The sequence below is a fragment of the Metopolophium dirhodum genome, chromosome 7, assembly GCF_019925205.1.
Source record: "Metopolophium dirhodum isolate CAU chromosome 7, ASM1992520v1, whole genome shotgun sequence".
Taxonomy (NCBI): domain Eukaryota; kingdom Metazoa; phylum Arthropoda; class Insecta; order Hemiptera; family Aphididae; genus Metopolophium; species Metopolophium dirhodum.
Window position 1 is genome coordinate 23,281,209 of NC_083566.1, and position 20,745 is coordinate 23,301,953.

Here is a 20,745-nt window from a genome sequence, read left to right on the forward strand (position 1 = left end):
TAAATATTGTGATTAATAAGACGTGTCAATCAATAATATCTTTGAATATGAATAAGGTAATTTTGATACCATTTGTGACAAACATTTTTTTTTTTCAAGTGCATAATATACAACATTAATTATGTCAATTGAAAAATTATACGTTACAATTAAAATAATAGTTAGTGATGGAGATTTTTGAATGTGAAGAAAATAGGGTGTTAGTGAAAATCACATTTATAGAAAACAAAATTTGTTTGAATAAAAATCTATAGTTACAAAAGTATTTGTTACACTTTTTGTCTCATAAAATATCTATTTAAGTTTCTTAGCGGGACGATGAATGTATTTGTTTTTTTGTGTCTGTCAACACTTTTCGGAGCAAGAAAACTGTATCTTTAGATCAGAAGTAAAATATTTTACAAAAACAAACACAAAGTTAACACAAACCCTGTTTTCAACAAAATCGATTTAGTTTTTTTTACTATGATTTATAGATTATATGAATTTTTGCCGAAATATTGAATTTGAAAATATCATTGGGTGTAAGTATACAATATGATAAAAAATTATTTTAAAAGTTCCATGTACCCTCAAATAATATATTTTTTACGTTACAAAAAAATAACTAAAACTGTTATTTTTTATTTAAATATGTATTTAATTTTGTCCAAATGTGATTAAAATAATATGTTAAAAACTGTATTTGTATTTTTGATTTTTTGGTTAGTATGAACTATGAACTGCTTATGAGTAGCCTTGTTTTAAATTAAATATTTCATATATTTTTAACAAGAAAATAATTTTCAACTGTTTGTGATTCTGATAAATTTTGTCAATATTTGTATTTTTTTTGAATTCATTTTTCCTTAATTTTTTTTTTTGTTTTTTTCCGACGCTTTTAAAAACTACTGTGAAATGGCGTTTTTTACTTTTGACCTTCCTTGAAATACCACATAAACTCACTTTCCTACCAGAAAAGATGATGAATTAGAAAATAAAATACACATCGTTGTAAAACTAATATATTCGTTGCTCTGTTCAGAATCTATAATTGTACAGGTACTATACTTACAATTAACGTTATTACCCAAGCGTTTTTAAGTTATATACCGTATGCAATCAACTGTGAATTCAGTAGCTGTAAAAATAATACAGCTACTGACTCTCTAATTAATTTACATAATGTATATAAATACAATTTAATATTGATTAGAATGAAACGTATTTCATTCTGTTACGTCAAATTGTGCAATTAAATATAACATAAATAGATACCAAATAGTTCATTTTTATCTACTCCGATACCAAATTGTATATAGGTATACAATGTCCATATAAAAAAGTATATAATGCTAACATACACTATAATATAATACTATTATTGTAACACATATATTATATTATAAGTTTCCATATGTGTTTTTTTTTTTTTTTTGATAAATTAATAACTATAACTGTGATCAATAGGCAATGGCCATGTTTGCCAAATCTTCAATGTTAATTGAAATTGGCCATCTGAGTCGTTGCCAAATTGGATATTCGTTGTACTAAGAAAAAACGCCCTCTAAATATTTTTAACATGCTACCAAATTGACTTTCAATTTAACGAAATTATTACAATACGATTTCTAAAAAAAAATCAATAATGTTTTGTACAATTTGATAACATTGCTGTTATATGATTTAGTATCATTACGATACAATCTAATTTGTATTAGTACCTTTTTATATTGCCATACAAACAACAAAAACTTAAAAATTGTTACACAAGTTCTCACTCAAGTTGTTCGAATAGCCAATTAAAAATATTATAAACACATATAAATACACTTAACACCTATAAATATTTTATTACTTCAAATGTATCGATTGTTTCAATGTATCACATACTTGTATATTACGGTAAGTGGTAACAATGCAAAATATAGTAAACTGCAATTGCGTTTTATTGGATATTCATTTATTCATCCTTGTTATAAAACGTAATATCGAATTCAAAATAACCCAGACAGCAATTTTATGATTAATAATATTATTATAACATTGTAATAACGAATAATATTAGTATAACGTTACTATAATACTATAATAATATTATCATAACAAGAATATATTCCTAACTTTCTATCCAAACTCCGTAAGATAAAATGATAAAGAGTGTCACTTCTTTGCTAAACAATAATAATGTTTTGCTTCCAGAACTTTTAAATAACGGAAATTATTATTGCTTGTATTATATTGTTATTATATGGCATACAATCTGTTGAACTGTAGTCTATAACAGTAAGTTATTTTATATGTGCGTAATGATTAATAGTACTATATACACTACTTTGGAGGACGGAGGTACTAAAATAATAAAATAAATAATAAAAATAAAAATAATAAATAAATAAATAAATAGTTAGATAACTAGATTTAGACTTGTCCGTTTACGCACATGGATATTACATAAAAACTATTTATATAGCAGGAATCACAGTTCTGCCATTAGACGCGGCGTAAAATTCCCTACAAAATGCACCTATAACCGGAAAAATGATAAAATCTGACTTGACCACCTTCTCACAAAAACCGTCCTATTATAACCGATAATATTAATATAAAGTTCCATTTGACCATTTGAACCACTATTATAAATCCTTAAACATATGAATGTAAATCAATTTTATGTACTAATTACATTTTACTATTAAAGTAACACATTGTATTTAATTTAATTTATTCGATCTTTTTAAAATATGGTTTTAATTTTATGGTTGTAAATATTACAATATACTATATTATTATTAAACACAATATCTGCGGCGTAATTTGTGTACACTAATTCAATTTAATTCGTATTTTCCACTTTTAAAAATCTATATTTTATCAAAACTCATGATTTTTTAAAATCTTAAACATACTTGAATACCTACGCTATTTTCTAAAATATTTAGATTTTTAGTACAATTTAAAATTATAATATATACGGTTAAAACTATTTTTGTGAAAATCTATATGTGCATCTAAAATCTAAATAGAAATTTGAATGAGTAGTTCCTAAATTACACAAGTTATTGAACTTTATAGACAACGGATAATAATTTGGTTTACAGAACGATTTAACATAGAAATATAGAATAAAAATAATATTATGTAATATTTTGTCTAATTAATATTTTTTTTTTATTTTATCAGATATATTCGTATTAATCATAAAATAATTTGACTATAATATGAGTTTGAAATATTATAAAATAATTTAATTTAATTTTCAAATTATCATATCTAGCCCCAAGTTATCAATTCACCATATTATCTTTTAAACCTATTACCTACTACTAGTTCAAATTTTGTTTCAGATACCATTAACATATTTTAATTAGAAATCATTTGCATGATAGTTTACGGTAAATTAGTGAGTGTTTATATGAAAAAAAAGTTTGAATTGACACGGAACACATAGTTCATTGGAAATACTATGATAGATGTTAAAAGTATACCTTAAAAAGTTTAAAAATCAGAATTTGAATCAATGCATCAGGAAGAAACTTGGAGGTGAGCATGCCTCGTGAATTACCCCATATACTATATTGGTATATTGTTAATAATTGAAGCGTACGGACCCGACCCCCCCCCCCTCCCGCTTCTACGTATAACTCTAATATACTATATAACATGATATATAGTATATTACTTCACACACAGTCTCAGGATGATATTAGCGTTGCAACGAGACCCTAGGAAAGCAATAACTATTATTTAATGTTCGCCACAATTAGCATAGGCCACATGGGGCAGAAGGGCCAACGCACAGAATTATGAAATGGTAATAAAAAGTATACTGTGAGAAGTCGGTGGGTCTAATAAAATCTTAGCGGTGGACCTACGCCAGACCTCTTGTCGAATTCACATTTTTCGGCTTAAATTATTTAGATCAACGACGTTTTTTAGGACTTAGAAAATATCCGAGCAATCGTATATTTTCTAACAGCCAGCGACCTTCTTTGGTATAGTTAGACTAAATCATTTTTAACTTCTAAATTTTTGCAATATCTTTGTGCAAATATTAAATAAACGGCAGATACAATCAATTTTCATCCAACTTGCGTTTGAGTAGTCGTTTGAGAGTATTCAACCACTCATCATCTTATCATGTCATCGTATCCTGTAGGCGGGTGTAACGCTACATAATCAATATTTAAGTATTACACTTTGAAAAACCATCTTTACAAATGATTTTAATAAGATATTTTAACCAGAATGGATGTGATTAAATCCGAAGTATTTTTTTTTTCATTTATGAGAACAAGGGTTATGGTAAACAGTTAAATCTCGTCAAAGTCTTATGATAATATTATCAGATTCCTTTTATCTTCCTTCTTTGAAATGTCAACTTTAGTAGCTACTGGCACCTGACAGGTAGTATTGATAAGGATACAATTTATTTTTCTGTCTTAAATTATGTTTAATTAAAAATGGTAATTGGTCAGCTAAATATTAAATTATTTTGTATATTAATCTTACTTGAAATATAAATATGATATAAATAAACTGAAATATTTAAGCTAGACAGACTTGACTTTATATTATGTATGTTAATGAATTATTACACAATTACCTTTTATGCTTCTCTCAAAACAATAGGAATACACCAAAATAATAAATTGTATATAAGTACCTATTTAACATTTGATGTCATATTCATATAAATAATCGTCATAATTAAATAATTAAATATGTACGACGTACCTGCAACTCTCTACATTGTCATGTTGTTTTACATTTTGCGTAAAATATATGTAAAATGATTATATCATGACATTTTTGTACTAAACGCCGATAGTGATAACATTATGTACAGAATTATATAGGTAAACAGTTAGTTTTAAAAATATGTTGTACTCACATGTGTTTACTCAGTCATTTTAAAGCATAAGATAATTAATTTTACGTTCAGAAGAATCCATTTTTAGTATAAGAGTGAATTGACCTATGATCAAATTTAAAGGTAAGAATATGATCTAGTCCCACACTCCCACATGGGATTGGTAGATTTAAATGATGAAGCAAGTCAGAAATGAAAATTGAAATGTTTTTTATGTGTAACAACAGATAACAATTTTAAATAAAAAATTAAACTTAATGATGTATAGAGTGATTCACTAGGCAAGCTTACTATAATTTTTCTTCAATAATGTAGTTATACAAATTCCGATTTTTGGAATTTTTCGATATACTTACTTAAAAACCAATTTTTCAAAACCTTGAAATTTTTTGTATTACTTAAGGACAAACTTAAGTTTTTTAAACCAAACCCCATTTCTACTGTAAATTATTAGTAATAAATTTAAATAAATTTCTGAAAATATTGACAAACAAGAATTAAAATTCACATGAGTAGTTTTTAGTTATTTACCTTTGTGTACTAATGATAATAAATTTATAATAATGGGGTTGTAGGATATGGGGGCTGTGGTGATTTGAAAAATTGGGTAATTAATATCTACTTGTATGAAAGCCGAAAGGCCCGATAATAATTGGTCCGTTTTACTTCATTATTTCTATTACACAATTTGTTTTTGTCAACCTTGGGTACATTTGGGATTTTTTTGAGTTTATTTGACTAACAATAACAATTAAATACTTATTTAACTACATAGTTTTCAACAAATAAATAATAGATCGTTAATATTTTCTTACATTAGTTGGTACATAAGAAAAATAATTTAGTACTTAAATATTGTATGTCTTGATTCTTGAAAGGTATTTTGTTGTTTATTTTTAATTTTTTAACATTATATTTTTTTTATATGTACCTTATCCCTCATTAAAATATGTACTCATATAATAATTGTGATACATCCATAGAAAACACGGATGTAATATTGCTCAAAATATATTTAAAACATAATACTTTTATTTTCCATAAATAGACCACACTTGTTGCCATCAATAGAAATAATTCCACTTAAAACATTTTCTAAATGCAATGATTTATCGTTGTTTTTAAATTTTAAAAACACTGATGCCCCATTTAGTTAAATGCATTTAAATACTAGAACATTTATCCGGCAGGTTTTCATCACTTAAAACATTTAGTAAAAACATAATATTATTATAATTTGAATATTTTTTCTCTACACTAAATTTTTTTTTACACTATTAATTCGCATTTGATTTATTATGTGCACGGTTTGTATATAATTTGTTTTTTAAATCATGTTCACAGGATATCAGTTATATTCAGGGTGAGATCAGCAAAAGTCGTGAAAATCACCGATAAGGACTTACTAAAGAGACTTGGGCTAATGATGGCGGTAGTTGGCTTGATAATGCTGATAAGAACTCTGGTCAACCCACCATATGTTATAGTAGGTAGAACGGCAGATAATTTAAAAACAGATCTGTGTCCAACTGGATGGTGGGACAGATTCTTCTCAATACGTAAGTACCAAGATTTTATATTGTCTTACCTTAAGTTTATTAGATATAATGTGCTGCTATGCGTTTCGTGGATAAAAAAAGGTGTCTTTTGCTAAAATTAGTTGAGTTACAAACGCATAATGTAAAAAAAAGCCAGCCTATATAAATAAATAATCATATGATGTTATCATGTATTTATATAAATTATTTGTATTAATAATTTACTTTACCATATAATTTTAAACAACACTTTAGCATTTCATATTATGCACAGTCAGTTTTTGAAAATAATTTAACATTTTTTATGAAAGAAAGATACAATTTTTTTTATTCGATCCTAAAAAATTAAATTAAAGTGATTTATAATTTTTGTAATTAAATTTGAATAACTATTTATAATTTATTTAAACAATGTAAATATTTTGGTATTTTTTTTTCACAATGGTTTTTAATTTATCGTTGAGGTTAAGTATCGTTAGGGTACTTAATATTATTTATTAGAACTTAGAAATTCATAGTTCATTTAAATTCAACACTATTGATATTCAGTTCCACTTAAATTTTTGAGTATAGCGTAGGTACGTAATTATAATATGTTGATTTGGGAGATTATTTTTTGGTTATCAAGAAACTATGTATTAGCTTTAAATGTTTAATATAATAAATATCAATATTATTATGATTTATATATTATGTACATAATTATTAATATAATATGTATTGATATAATAGTTTATTAAGTCATATTTTCTATTTTTGTAAATATAATTATTATTAAAGGAAACCAATTAACATATAATACATATACATATAATACATACACCATTTAACATAATTACGAATAGCTAGGTTTATATTATTTTATAGACAGTAAAAAAACGGGTAAATTGCTATGTCATAAGTTTCAAATATACATCGTCATTGAGTATTAAAATTACATTAAAAACGATTTGTCAACCTCTGTATTTAGGATACGTAATAATGTAGATTTAATATAATTTAATAATGTTATATTAAAAGCTAAAAAATATTCAATTACTTAAAATGTCCATAATTAGTTTGAAATTAGTCATTAGTGTAATATAAATTAGACTTAAGCCATAAACTAATTATTCAAATACCTTTCTTAGAAATTTCACTGCGTACGAAAATAACAATTGAAGTTATAGTGGAATGTTTCAAATTTCTACAGTTAATAATTAATATATTTAAATAACAGCAAAATAAATAAAATCGTTCGAGGAAAATTTTACGTTTGAATGTCCAATTCGTTATAACTCAACAATAACTCGAGATCAAACACAAATAAAAATAGGTATTCTTGACAATAAATGTGTTTTTGATATTTTAAACTGATGATGGAAAAACTTATTAAGTACCTAAACAAAAAATCTACTTATACCTATCTTTCGATACCTATAGGTACTCCGTATCAAAATGCCAACTTTTTGTTTTAGAAACAAAAATTTTATCAAGTTAAGTCGATATAAATCTATGAAGATTGGTTTCTACTAACCACGAACATTTAACCTCCAAATTACATATTCAGGAAATAATATATCACGTTGTATGACTCTTACTTCTTTAGTTTTTACAGATGTAAAACTTAAAAAAAAAAAGTTTACCTACGGGATTACCCGTGATTTTATGTTATCTGCTCCATTGAAATTGTTGTATGGCTCATTACCCAAGTGCCGTTCGGCGTTCGTGAGTAGGTATATTATGTCCATCTTATAACATCCATCGAGTTCTTGTGATCGTCAATCGATTGAGCGAGTACAAAGTCAATGTTTGCGTTTTGCTGATATTCTCATAAACATTCATTATAATAATCAAAGCCGTAATTTGATCATGTCATGGGGGGGGGGGGGATTCAAAGTTCAAACATTTACCCACAATACCCACATAAAAAAATAATTTGGATTATATCATAAAAATCTCTTAGTCCAACCATTGTGTTCTATAATTTGTATAATGAAAGTAGGGTACTTACATATCGTATAAATGCATGCATACATGAAAATAAATAATTACATATACTATTTAATAAAGATTTAAATGTACTTTTTTGAGTAGATTCGTAGAATAATCTGCGTATTGATGTAAAATACTCAAAATTGCAATCTTCAAAATGTTATAACTGAGTCCGACCAACAAGTTATTTTTCCACCATTGTACTTAACTTGTTAAAATATATGAAATTTCCAAAAATAAATATCAAAAAATTGTTTGAGGGTTAAATTGCATTTTTTATGTAAATTCATGGAATCATATGCGAATGTGTAATATACGCAAAATTCTAAACTTGAAAATGTTATAATCTTGGAAATAAATCCTACTTACAAATTCTGATTGTACCATTGTCCTTAACTCGTTGAAATATATTATACCTATTACCAATAGGTTTCCCAAAAATCGAGCTAAAATACATTATTATTTCAATATATTTGTGTAATATTCAATTTGCAATATTAGTGGTTATAGTGTTTATTACGAAGTAATATTATCTTAGTTACAGCTACCATAGGGGATTTGGGTTTTTAATTGATGTTTCTATAAAATATACTATATTAGTACCAATAAATAATAAGTACATAAATATGGTTCGCAAATTAAAAAAAAAAGTCATGGAGGATGCAACACCCAAATCCCTCCCCATAAATACGCCACTGATAATATTCAGCATGACTACATGCCAATTAGTCAGATAATTGGTATGAGCAGCCCATCATATCGCCGGAATCAACTAATATTTCTAATAAACTGTATCGGGTTTTGTTGATTCACCAATTCACCATCTCACCTATCTGATATCAACTTAAGGGATCCTTCCCGTCAACTGAGAAAGTCCACTCCCTTTATCGTACCTTTCTCTGTCATCACCTACTTTTATATTTCTCCTCTACACCATTCCAGATGCTATGGCATACATAAAAAACATTAAGATGCTTAAGTAATTCACTATATTATTATGTTGTTTTTTTTTTAGTGGAAGTATTATTTCTAGTTTGGGGTATCCGTCTCTGTATTGTTGTGCGGAAAGCACCATCAGAATTCAACGAGAGTCGATTCATGTCAATGGCCATCTACAATGAATTTATTCTTTCAGTTTTCCTTAATGTATCAATGTAAGTAAAATAAATTATAATAAACATACATTTAAATTGCATTCAAAGTGTGGTGAGAATCAAAAATATACTGTAAATTTATGACGACTTACTTTATTATAAACTGAATAGATTTGTATATAGCCACAGACTAAAGTGATAAAAAAAATATGATAAGTTTAAAAATTGAATTTTAATTTTAAATAAAGATTAAAGTAAAAAGATTGTCTACGGTTAAAATCAAAAACATTAAAATAAAAAGCTTAGTATTAAAAAAAAATTTCAATTTAAAAATAATATTATTATGATATATTTATTTTATGCATAAATGAAAATCGTCTAACTAGTTTACATTTTCATCTAGTTACCAGTAAAATAAAGTCTCCTGACATTTGTCACAAATTAATTTTGAATGTTGTTCCATTTTTTTTTTTATACAGTGCAATGTGTTAGACGTTAGTATAATATTCTGTGATGTAGAAATAAGTTTATAAAATATAAGACGACCGAAAAATCTAGAGCTTTGGCAATGGTTTACACACAGAATGGCTATAAGTAAATAAGAATATGGGGAGAAAAGTTATATGGTTACAGAAATATTGAATGATATTTTATAATAGGCTTAAAATACATACATAAGAAGTGAAGATAACGGCTCGTATAATAATGCCTTTTTTAACATTTGGTTGATATGGTACACGTATTTTACAAGATGAGATAAAACGTTTGATATTAGGGCTCTTCAATCGGGAAGTCCCAGTAGCCAACAAAGAGTTTATTATTGTTCTATGTATTTTGAAAAAATAATTTTAACTTTTTGGATAAACAAAAATTAAGTTATACTTATTTACTATACTTGCCGCTGGCACCAGTTGTAGTTTGACCTATATTATATTATACATATATGTTTACCTTCCGTTATCTTTTTCAATATACTGTAAATCACTATATTGGGCCATATATGCGATCTTATACAAATAATTATTGACCTACACAACTGGGACGGCCTTTGTGAAATTAATAAGTGGCAACTACAATGTGATTTTAGGGTGTTAGCGTATCAGTTAGTCGAGCAACTCAATATTAAGCAAAAATAAAATTATATTATTAATAAAATAATATAATTAAAATTGTAATATTTTACGTCTAAATTAATAATTGCGTATATTTTGAGGGATGCTTGCATATCGGTAAATTCTTCTGCCAAGAAAAAAATACGTTACGGGTGTAATGTGTCGTGTATACTATTGACGCCCTAACCTTTTTTTCTTTAGCGGGACACTTAATAAAATACTGCCTTCATGCGAGCCAATAATAATAATATAAATTTAATCTTTCATTAACTGTTATTGGCAAAACAAATTAACACCGGAAGTGCTGTTGACGCTTGTATTGATGGTTAGACGGGTTCCCCCCACGTGGAGTCGGGATATACTATTATCAGCTTGTACCTATTTTCCCGACATTTCGTATATGTTTTGGTTTAAGTGAAGTGTATTGAATGTATCTGATAATATTAGTAGAAATTGTACTTATCAACGTATACAGTTTGCTGTACCAGCGTATAAAGTTTCAATAACAAAATTAATTTATTACAAAAAGTTTACTTATCAATATAAAATTATATCTATACATCTCGAATTTAAAGGTACAAAATATAATTGTTTCCACCAGAGTGCGTTTTGTTAATTTATTTTGCCAACAATATTATTTCTACTATAGTTGTTGTAGTATGACCATATTATTATGATTTATTTATATGTACCTACATTTTACCAGTACACCTTTTACACTTTACAATGCAATATCTCATTTTTATTATATTTTATAAATAATTATATTTGATTATTATTATATTAATATATCTATAAACTTAAAGTTTTTTTACATCTATAACAAATTACATTTTTGAAATAATTGCATTTTATTTTTAACACAAACACAAAGCGTGGGCCACGGGTTGGGCATCGCTGCGGTATATACTATATTATTATACCTAATGAAACTAACACAGCTATAGGTACACAATATGGAAATCACTAATCAGGATTTAAATATATTACTATATTCAGAAATAAAGAATTTTTGAAGGGTTGCACTAATACATCTAGCAATTTATTGTAGAATATCAGTTTTTGAATTATTTTCCATTATTTTTTTTCCAACCATAAATATATTATATGTATTGAAATAAAATGTACCAACATTGGCTACATCTTCTATTTATTCCTTTCTTTTTTCACTTTAAGTATTAAATATATCATTCCACAATCTCACTTATACACGTGTACTTGCCACATGCTCGTCAGTAATTAAATTATTGTATTTTTGTATATGAATATAAAAGGAAAATCCTACAAATCTAAAATCTCAGCATAAAAAATGGGTTGATGTTTAGATGAAATAAAGAAACATGTTAACCGACATACTATAATAATATTATTTTAATATATTTTTTGATTTAGAGAATAATTTTTCTCTTCATGCATTTACCAATATTGTTCTTGTTTGATACAGGTTTTTTCTTCAATCACCGGCTAACCCTGACTTGCAGTATATAATTTTCTTTTGCCATACTCAACTCACAGTCACAACTTTGCTAGGATTTATATTCGCCAGTAAGGTGAGTAATTTAAACTGAAAACAAAAGATACTATTTAAGGTAAAATTGATAGATATACCATGTAAATTATTTTAATTAATGAAAGAAATAAGTTGAACTTAAAAAGTTCTACAGAAAAAAACATTTAAAAAAATGTAAACATTATTTTTTGTATATGTCACAAAAGGAATAATAAAAGAAAATCAAATTTAAAAGATAATGTAATTGATTTTATAATTAAATTCACCTATGAATATTTTGAAATATTGAATTTGAATGTGAGAAAACGTATGGTCACAAAATTGATTAGCGCATACCTAGTTTTGTATCACGTAATGTTTCAAATTTATTGTTGTTCCAGATAAACATGACATATTCAAAATTGTTTTTCTCCTAGTAAATAGCACAAAGTGGTAGTGTAATTTGGAAATAGTTTTTATATTTAATAGTACACAGTTATATATTATATCATTTTAATACCTTATGAGTGTCTCAAAATGCATTATAATTGTTTTGTTTTAGTAAAACTATTTAAAATTCTTATATAATACAGGCATATTTAGTGATGAGAGGTGAAGAAGCAAACGATGAGGACGGCCAGATAAAGAGCATTAAAGTGACCGGTGGTAGTAGGATGTTGAGTAAACATACTAGAAATTCAAACAAAGCTAATAACTCCACATTTTGTGGCTTGGAAGAGTCTAGTACCGACTTTGTGCTAACGGAAACAGACGCGCAAGTGAGTTTTCTATCTATCTTTTCAACAAATATAAACAACAATAATTGTATTATAGTGTGAACATTTAATGGTTAAAATATTACTTTTAAAGAAAAAAATCTGAAATAAAAATAAATAAATGGTTTATAATAACACCCGGACAATACATTTTGTATGATTAATTTTTTTTTTTTAATATATTATATGATAATATACTCAACTATACCCTGTATAATATAATAAATTATTCTATACATAATTCATATATTATACTACTAAGTACAACTAGTACAAATTGCTTACATCATATAGCGTGTAACGAGTAATGACCTTTAAAGCTTATATTTTAAAATAAAATGCAATGCACATTTTAATATAAGAACATTAAAAAAAAAAAACATTTTTTAAAAAATTGTATGTTTAAATATTATTTATTTTTGAATAAAAAAAATCCGATTCCAAACACCAAATTATTTTGATGATCAATTTCTGAAAAATAATATATTGTTTGAACCTTGATGATTATGTAGATATGTATAAATAAGTATATAATATAGATAATATTATGTTAACTCATGTGTTTGTTCAAAATCCCTCCAGCTTGTATACAACAACGATAAATATTATTATAATATTATGATGTGTAGTAAAACAAAAATCGTTGGTTAACAACCATATTAGATTATTATTCCATTATGAACACGAAAATTATCTTGGCAATTCTTCGTACAAATATAATTCTTAAAAAATTAGAGTCAAGTTCACGAACTTTCGTCAAACGATTGACCCGATTACGGTCGACATTTTTAACCAAAACCACTAACGCAAGATTATTTTCGAAAAAAATCATGGTAGGTAGGTAGGTACATCCTCACAGATGACAGGTGTCAACCTAAAGTATTAAAAAGTTGTAGCCGGGTTGATGTTTGGCATTTCGCTACAAAAATATTGTATTATAATAGTGGTTGAGTAGTTAGATTCTTTTTACAAGATGTTATAGTAGTAAACATCACACAAGTAGTATACGATAATAGTGTATAATACAATATATTATTATGTAAAATTTTATCTTTCGTACCGTCTACAAACGTCGTAAATTATTATTCTGTCAATTATTATGAAAATTCAATAACCTAAATTTCATGGCACATTGGCTATTTTTTCTTCTTCATCCTGTTATAATAATATATTTTTTTTAATTGGTATTGCACATAATATAATATGCACGTAATCATTACTCCTCGCTATTTTACGAACAAGTGTCGTGAATGTACACATTTATAACGAACGAGTAGTCCAAACACTAAAACGAGCGCAAAATCCATAGTATATATTGTACACAGTATGTCTATTGAAGATCATTAAATACCAATGAAACATGTCAGACATACCTACATATTACATATACCTTATTGTTATGTATCAAGGGGAGGCGCAGACAAACGCCGCCGTCAATCTCGACCTCAAACGATATCAAAGTCAACTCCCTTTATTAGAACTTATCGTTATACATTTAATATGAACAGGCATACAGCTGTATTGTCTCACATAAAAGTTCTAAGTACCAAGCTACAATTTCAGATGATTATTTAGACCGACGTCTTAGTTTGGTAGTTTGCAGCGATTTTTCCCCAGATTACAATGAACTGGCCAGCGATACGCCAACAATATAATGTTAATTTAGTTTGAAATTATCTAGAAATGTACACCATTTTTTATATGACTTTACATTTTAATTTTGCTTTTTATATAAGTACTAGCTCTCCGAGCGTCGCTGGGGGAGACCCCCAAACCCCCCGAGTTGGCGAAAATGTTTAACCGATGTCGGAAGCTACAGTGGTCTATTGGTCTGGTCGTCGGTATCGAGCCGGTTGGTGTGTGATAAGGAGTTCTGGTGATAAGGAACTGTGATAAGTTTAGGACCACCACGATTCGACGACGTAGCCCGGGTTATACCGCCGGAAATTCGAAATTCCGTAGAAAAATCATATAGCCGCCCCGATTTTTTCGGTGTCTAGCAGGTCAGTCACCTCAGTTATCCGGGTAGGCAATCCGACTTCGTCGGATAGAGGACAAAGTGCGACGGCCGGGTCACGTCATAAGGTATGCAATCCGACTGCGTCGGATCGCAGACAGCGTAAATTACTGTCACCAAAAAAGCAAAAATAAGTAATAAATTACGTGAAAAAAAAATTTAAAAAAATTCGGGCGTCCATGCAAATTATTTAGCCAACTAATTTTTTTGGGTGTCTAGCAGGTCAGCCGCCTCGAATGACGTTCACCGTAGTATATAACTACACACAATGCAAACGATATACTACACAAACCAAAAAACATATTGTATATACCTACCTATTATGATATATGAACTAATCAATACATAATATATATACATATACATATACATTATACATATCAATATAATATTATAGTTGTCAGGTGAGTTAACTGGTCGAGGTAATCAAATAGCCACTTTCTTATTTTGGTAATTAATAATTTAATGTAGCATACAAATACTGCTACAGTTACTATATAATATATATTAATAAATAATAAATAAATAGATCCTCATTAAGTCATATAGTATACATGTAGGTTAGTTATTAATTTGATTTTATGCTCATGATTAAACATACCTAGAGTATAGTCGACTCGACTCGGGCTAGGATATTTTATTATATAATTAATATTTATACATTTATTATTTATTATAATATATGCATGTACCTATGTACAGACCGAGTAGGCAAAAGGACAAAAGGCAGTCAAATATAATAATATAATAATAACGCAGTTTATTAAATCAATAAAAAATCGAACTTTTCGACGCATGTGTTTATGCCTGTATATAGTAATACCTACGCGACGTTAAGTGGTAAAACTCGACTTTTCTAAAAAATTATTGATAAACACGCGCGACGGCGGCACTCGGTGTCCACGTTATCTCCGCCGCGGCGGGCCCGCCGGGGACAAAGGACGGCCGCGCGCGGCCTGTAAATTTAGCGGATAACGCGAATAAGGTCCGAGACGCAGGAAGTCCTCAAAGGGGGTAAAGATGAAAAATCTGAAGAAATTGATATATTCATACATAAACTAAATTATTTATATTAATTGATAAAAAAAATATTAGTTTTTATCTTTAATCTTTAAATATAAATATAAAGTTCTTTGTAAATATACCTTTTTTTCTGATATATAATATTTACAAAGCAGAGGCCTGGGAGACCACCTATCGAATTTTTTCATTGGCCGTCTCAAAAATTTTGATTGAGCGCCACAAAAGAAATCTGTTTTCCTCCAATAGCCACTATAGCGATACGAAAAGTCGCCATAGGGGGCGCTATGGAGAAGATAGATAGAAGATATACTTTTAGAAGATATTTATTATTAATACTAGGTATTTATAAAGACTTATAAATAAAAAAAAATATTTAGTTCGTGATTCAATAATATTCAAAGAAAAATATTATATATATTCTGTAGATTTTAATTAAAAAACTTATGGCCACCCACGACGTATATTATTACTATTTATGTAGGTATACGATGTATCACATATTTATATAATGTTAATACATATATATATAAATATGATAACAGAATATTATGTATACATGATCCTATACATATTGTTAAACATTATTTATTTTTTGTTGTAATAAAAATTTAAAATACTGATGTTTAACCATTTCGTCGATTTATAACAATATAGTTACAACAACTATAAATATTATTCTAATTTATACCTATTTTAACTTTATTAGTAATAAAGTTAAATGGTACTGAAATGTACCTTATAAACACTTGGATTATTTTTTAAAATAAAAATGTTTAATTTAATATACGATTAACGTTGTATACAATGTATTGTGTCCGGTGAAACAACACTAAATTGTATTTATACCATAGAAAAATTCACGTTTTTGTGAATTATTTTGTTTCATATTCATATTTATAAAAATGTGGTACACCGGGACAAATATTTATCATTTAGTACAATGTAATTGAAAAGTTGGAAATCTTGATGTTTTTACAATTTCGATTTATTTTTGGGGTTGTCTCTATATGCATTCTGTGTCCATAAATAATGGATTTCTCTATGTTATGCAAAGCTCCAAAAGTGTATAATATATTTGAAAAATGTATATAATATTTTATAATATTATGTAAAACGAACATCTCTTTATCAATGTATTGCCTTTACAGCGATCAATGTTGTTTTTAACGCATGGTTTTTAATTTTTTTTTAATTACCATTTAATATTCATCGATCATGAATAAAATTACTAAACGTAATTTTATAACTTTTTAAATTTGAACAATGAACCTATTTAAAAATACTAAAAAACAAAAAATGAATAATGATTATTCTTCCGAGAATCCGCAATATATCCGTCTATAATTTCTCGTAATCATCATAATATAATGGAAATTATCATGATAAAATATAATGTCCCATATTTAGAATATAATATTATAGACATATATAGTTGCTTAGCTACAGTATATTTTAATGATGTTACATCCCAAGGGAAATCAATAATAGTATACTTATTTTTTGAAATACAATTTATGAATAACTATACCTACTTATTATTTTTGTTGGAACTTAACTTAAATAAGATAATTTTCTTTTATAAAAAGAGTTATACAATATAAAATATGCTGTTTAAATGTATTTATACATTATGATATATTTTTAAGCATAATCTAGTTATTTTTAAATCTGTACAGTAAAAATAAATTGTGAAAAACTACTGTCGATGAAAATGAAACAAAAAACAATTAATAAAGTTTATTTTTATTTGAATGTTTATATTTAAAATAGTCAGGCACATGAATAAATTAGAGTTCAATTTAAATAAAGCTATAAATACAAATTATTATTTGAAGACAAGATGTTTTTTATAAACAATTCTAAATTAAAACTTTTTGCGAAAAATTATTATTTTTACAATTTATAATATATTATATATATGTACCTACTTGTATGAATAAAACTCGACGGTTGATGAAGTAATATACATAGTATATTATAATATAGTAAATAATATACAAGTATACAACTCAATATTTTTGATTAAAATTATTCAAAAAAAATTTTCATATGTTTACATTGATATTAATAAATATCTTTTTCATTTTCCAAAAAAAATTAATTTTGTTCCAATAAAATTCGAAATAAAACATGTGTTAGACCTTTCATGTAACATAATATCAAGTATGTGAACTGTGAAGTAACTAAATATTTATAAGTACTAATGATTGAATCATTCATTTAGTTGCGGTCACATGTATATAGCATTTATTTAAGAACATTTATCTATATACTGTATCGTTACTTGACAAAAACTTGTCTAGTACATTATTGTATACGTTTACACGCATACGTTAAAAGTTTGTCATCTATTGATAATTCCCAAATAAGAAGAAATTAATTTTTTATTTGTAAAATGTCTAAATAATATTAATTGAATGAAACAAAATGTAATAAGTGATTACCAATTTATATAATTTAAATAAAAAACATTGTTGAACAAAGTGTTAGGGAAACGAATCCAGTTCGATCCATAATTGTGTCCGATATATAGGTATACTATGTTCCGTACCGATTAGTAAACCACGGGTGTGCCGGCGTACGTCCTTTTGTCTACTATCCGTATGGTTTCAATTACTGTTAGGCCGGTTTTTGGGTTACGGCTATGGGAAAGATATCTCTGTCTGTGTTATAACTAGGGATCGGATTTTTTTGTATTTATATAACCAAAGTATGTATTTATACAACAAAAATATAAACATAAACATGTGCTAAGGAATTCAAAATATGTATTATCAAAAAAAAAAATAATAATAATAATTAATAATATAATAAAATGTAATAAAAAATTTATATTTATCTAACTATATTGATTACAATTAATTCATTTTTAAAATTTCAAACCCAAAAGATCGCCGATATTGTCGTAACATTTTTATATAATTAATAATGAAATAAAATGTAATAAAAAATTTGTATTTATTTAGTTATCTAATTATCTTGATTACAGTTATAATAATAACATGCACTTTAAAATTTTTGAATTCAAAAGATCGTCAATATAATATATAGTCATGATAACCTTTTAATAATTCTGAACTCTGAAGAAAAGACATTAAAACAGTATAATTTCTAAATATGTGAGAAAAAATTGTATTATTGTGAAATATGTAAGAACATGTATTTATGACAAAATATGTAGAATCAAATATAGCTCGTTTTATCAAAAATCTTGTGAAAAAAATTTATAACTTGCCGAAATTAGTTTATCATGTCGCAGAGAAAATATGTATTTACATATAAATCCGAGCCCTAGTTATGACCTCCCCTGTCCATGGCCGTACTTGAGGGGTACTTTGAACGGGTGAGTTCTTGATTCGTCATAAGCTCTCTGTGAATAGTATTGCGGGGGTTCTGCGCTGTGATTGATTGATCGTTAAGTGGTCCAGAAAAGGACCGTTTTGTATGGTGACGGCTGCTCCGTTACATGTAGGCACCTAATTTCAATAATGATAAGTACCATAATGCACCTAATAATGTTTAAACTTGAATTTCAAATTTGATATAAACTATTAGAATCATACATACCTCTTGGTATATATCTTGTACATGATTGACTGGCAGTGGAACTAATCAAAGTCACCATCCTACAAGACTGCTATTATACGTACTTAGAGTGAATTAATATATTAATAGAACATATATATATATATAAAATAACTTATCTTTTAACGCACGTCTGGTTCGTGTTACAGGAAGAATTTGCTCAACTCTTCAAGCAGCTGGATGCGCTCAAGGACAAAAACTTGAGGCTTGGCAACCGGCATCTGGCCGAAAAAATATCGGCTATGCAAGAGGTCAGCAAACGCGTTGTCTGGTCTACCAATATCGACAAAAAACCAGCGGTTGTTGGTGGATACGCGTTCACCAACCACCACCACGGTTGCAGTCACCCGATTAGTGGTAGCCAAAAATCGTTGGTCGTCAATCAAAATGGCAAGAAACCGTTTATGAAGGAAGTGACAGTGTGATGTACATTATAATGAACTGTAAATTATAATATTACGTCCATGCGGTACCTCTGTCACGATAATTCCACCGTTCAGTCGTTCATGACTACAACACACCATTTCGATAACCCTAAATATTGTTAAATGGATAGGAAATCTGTTAAATATAATCGTTCTCGCTGCACATGAGCTGTCGTTGATTGGTTAAAATCCTATTCCGAATATTATGTTTTGTAACAATACTAATTTATTGTTATTATTTTATAATGTTATATTGTATGTATTTTTTAACGTCGCTGTGCCTAACAAACTATAATCGTGTATTAATCGGTATATTTATACCAGAAAATATAGTTTTCAAATCAATTACTCTTAAGAGAAAACCTTAAGAGAATATTGTGGCAAAATTTGTTGTTTTCGATCTATGGTCGGAATAAATTACTAATTTCACCATTTTGAATGTGTTTTTATGTTTACACGACACTTCTATTATTTTAACTTTTATTTAATTTAGATTCAATTGTAATCTTACATAAAGTCGTTCACCATTGTACATAGTTTACCGTAGAGCTCTGCATGGCCCGGTTCGGACCGGCCTGGACGAACCCGTCTCAGGTCATCTATCGAGATTTTTTTTTTTCATCGGTCCGGTTTGGTCTTTTTTAAAAATTTTTAAATATATCGGTTAAGTCTGGTCCAGTTGCATAGCCTTACATATTGGTTCGGTCCAGTTTCAGTCTTAAATATTCTCCATTGGTCCGGTCCGGTCCATGAAATTTCGGACCATTCAGAGCTCTAGTTTACCGTTGATATGCATATTGAAATCGAAGGACGATTGCAACACTTCATAATAAAAACATTAGTCATTGTTTTTGTGACAA

General features: G+C 27.4%; 1 protein-coding gene across 1 annotated transcript in view; it reads left to right on the forward strand.

The window, feature by feature from the left end:
• LOC132949404 (probable G-protein coupled receptor CG31760) overlaps positions 1-20,386 on the forward strand; it is a 116,235-nt gene extending 95,849 nt beyond the window's left edge. Inside the window, exons 9-13 of the mRNA XM_061020278.1 lie at positions 6,197-6,411; positions 9,380-9,518; positions 12,015-12,120; positions 12,653-12,838; positions 19,610-20,386. Coding sequence (XP_060876261.1) covers positions 6,197-6,411; positions 9,380-9,518; positions 12,015-12,120; positions 12,653-12,838; positions 19,610-19,885 — 922 coding nt within the window. The 3' untranslated portion in view covers positions 19,886-20,386. The remainder of the gene's footprint in view (positions 1-6,196; positions 6,412-9,379; positions 9,519-12,014; positions 12,121-12,652; positions 12,839-19,609) is intronic.
• The last annotated feature ends 359 nt before the right edge of the window (positions 20,387-20,745 follow it).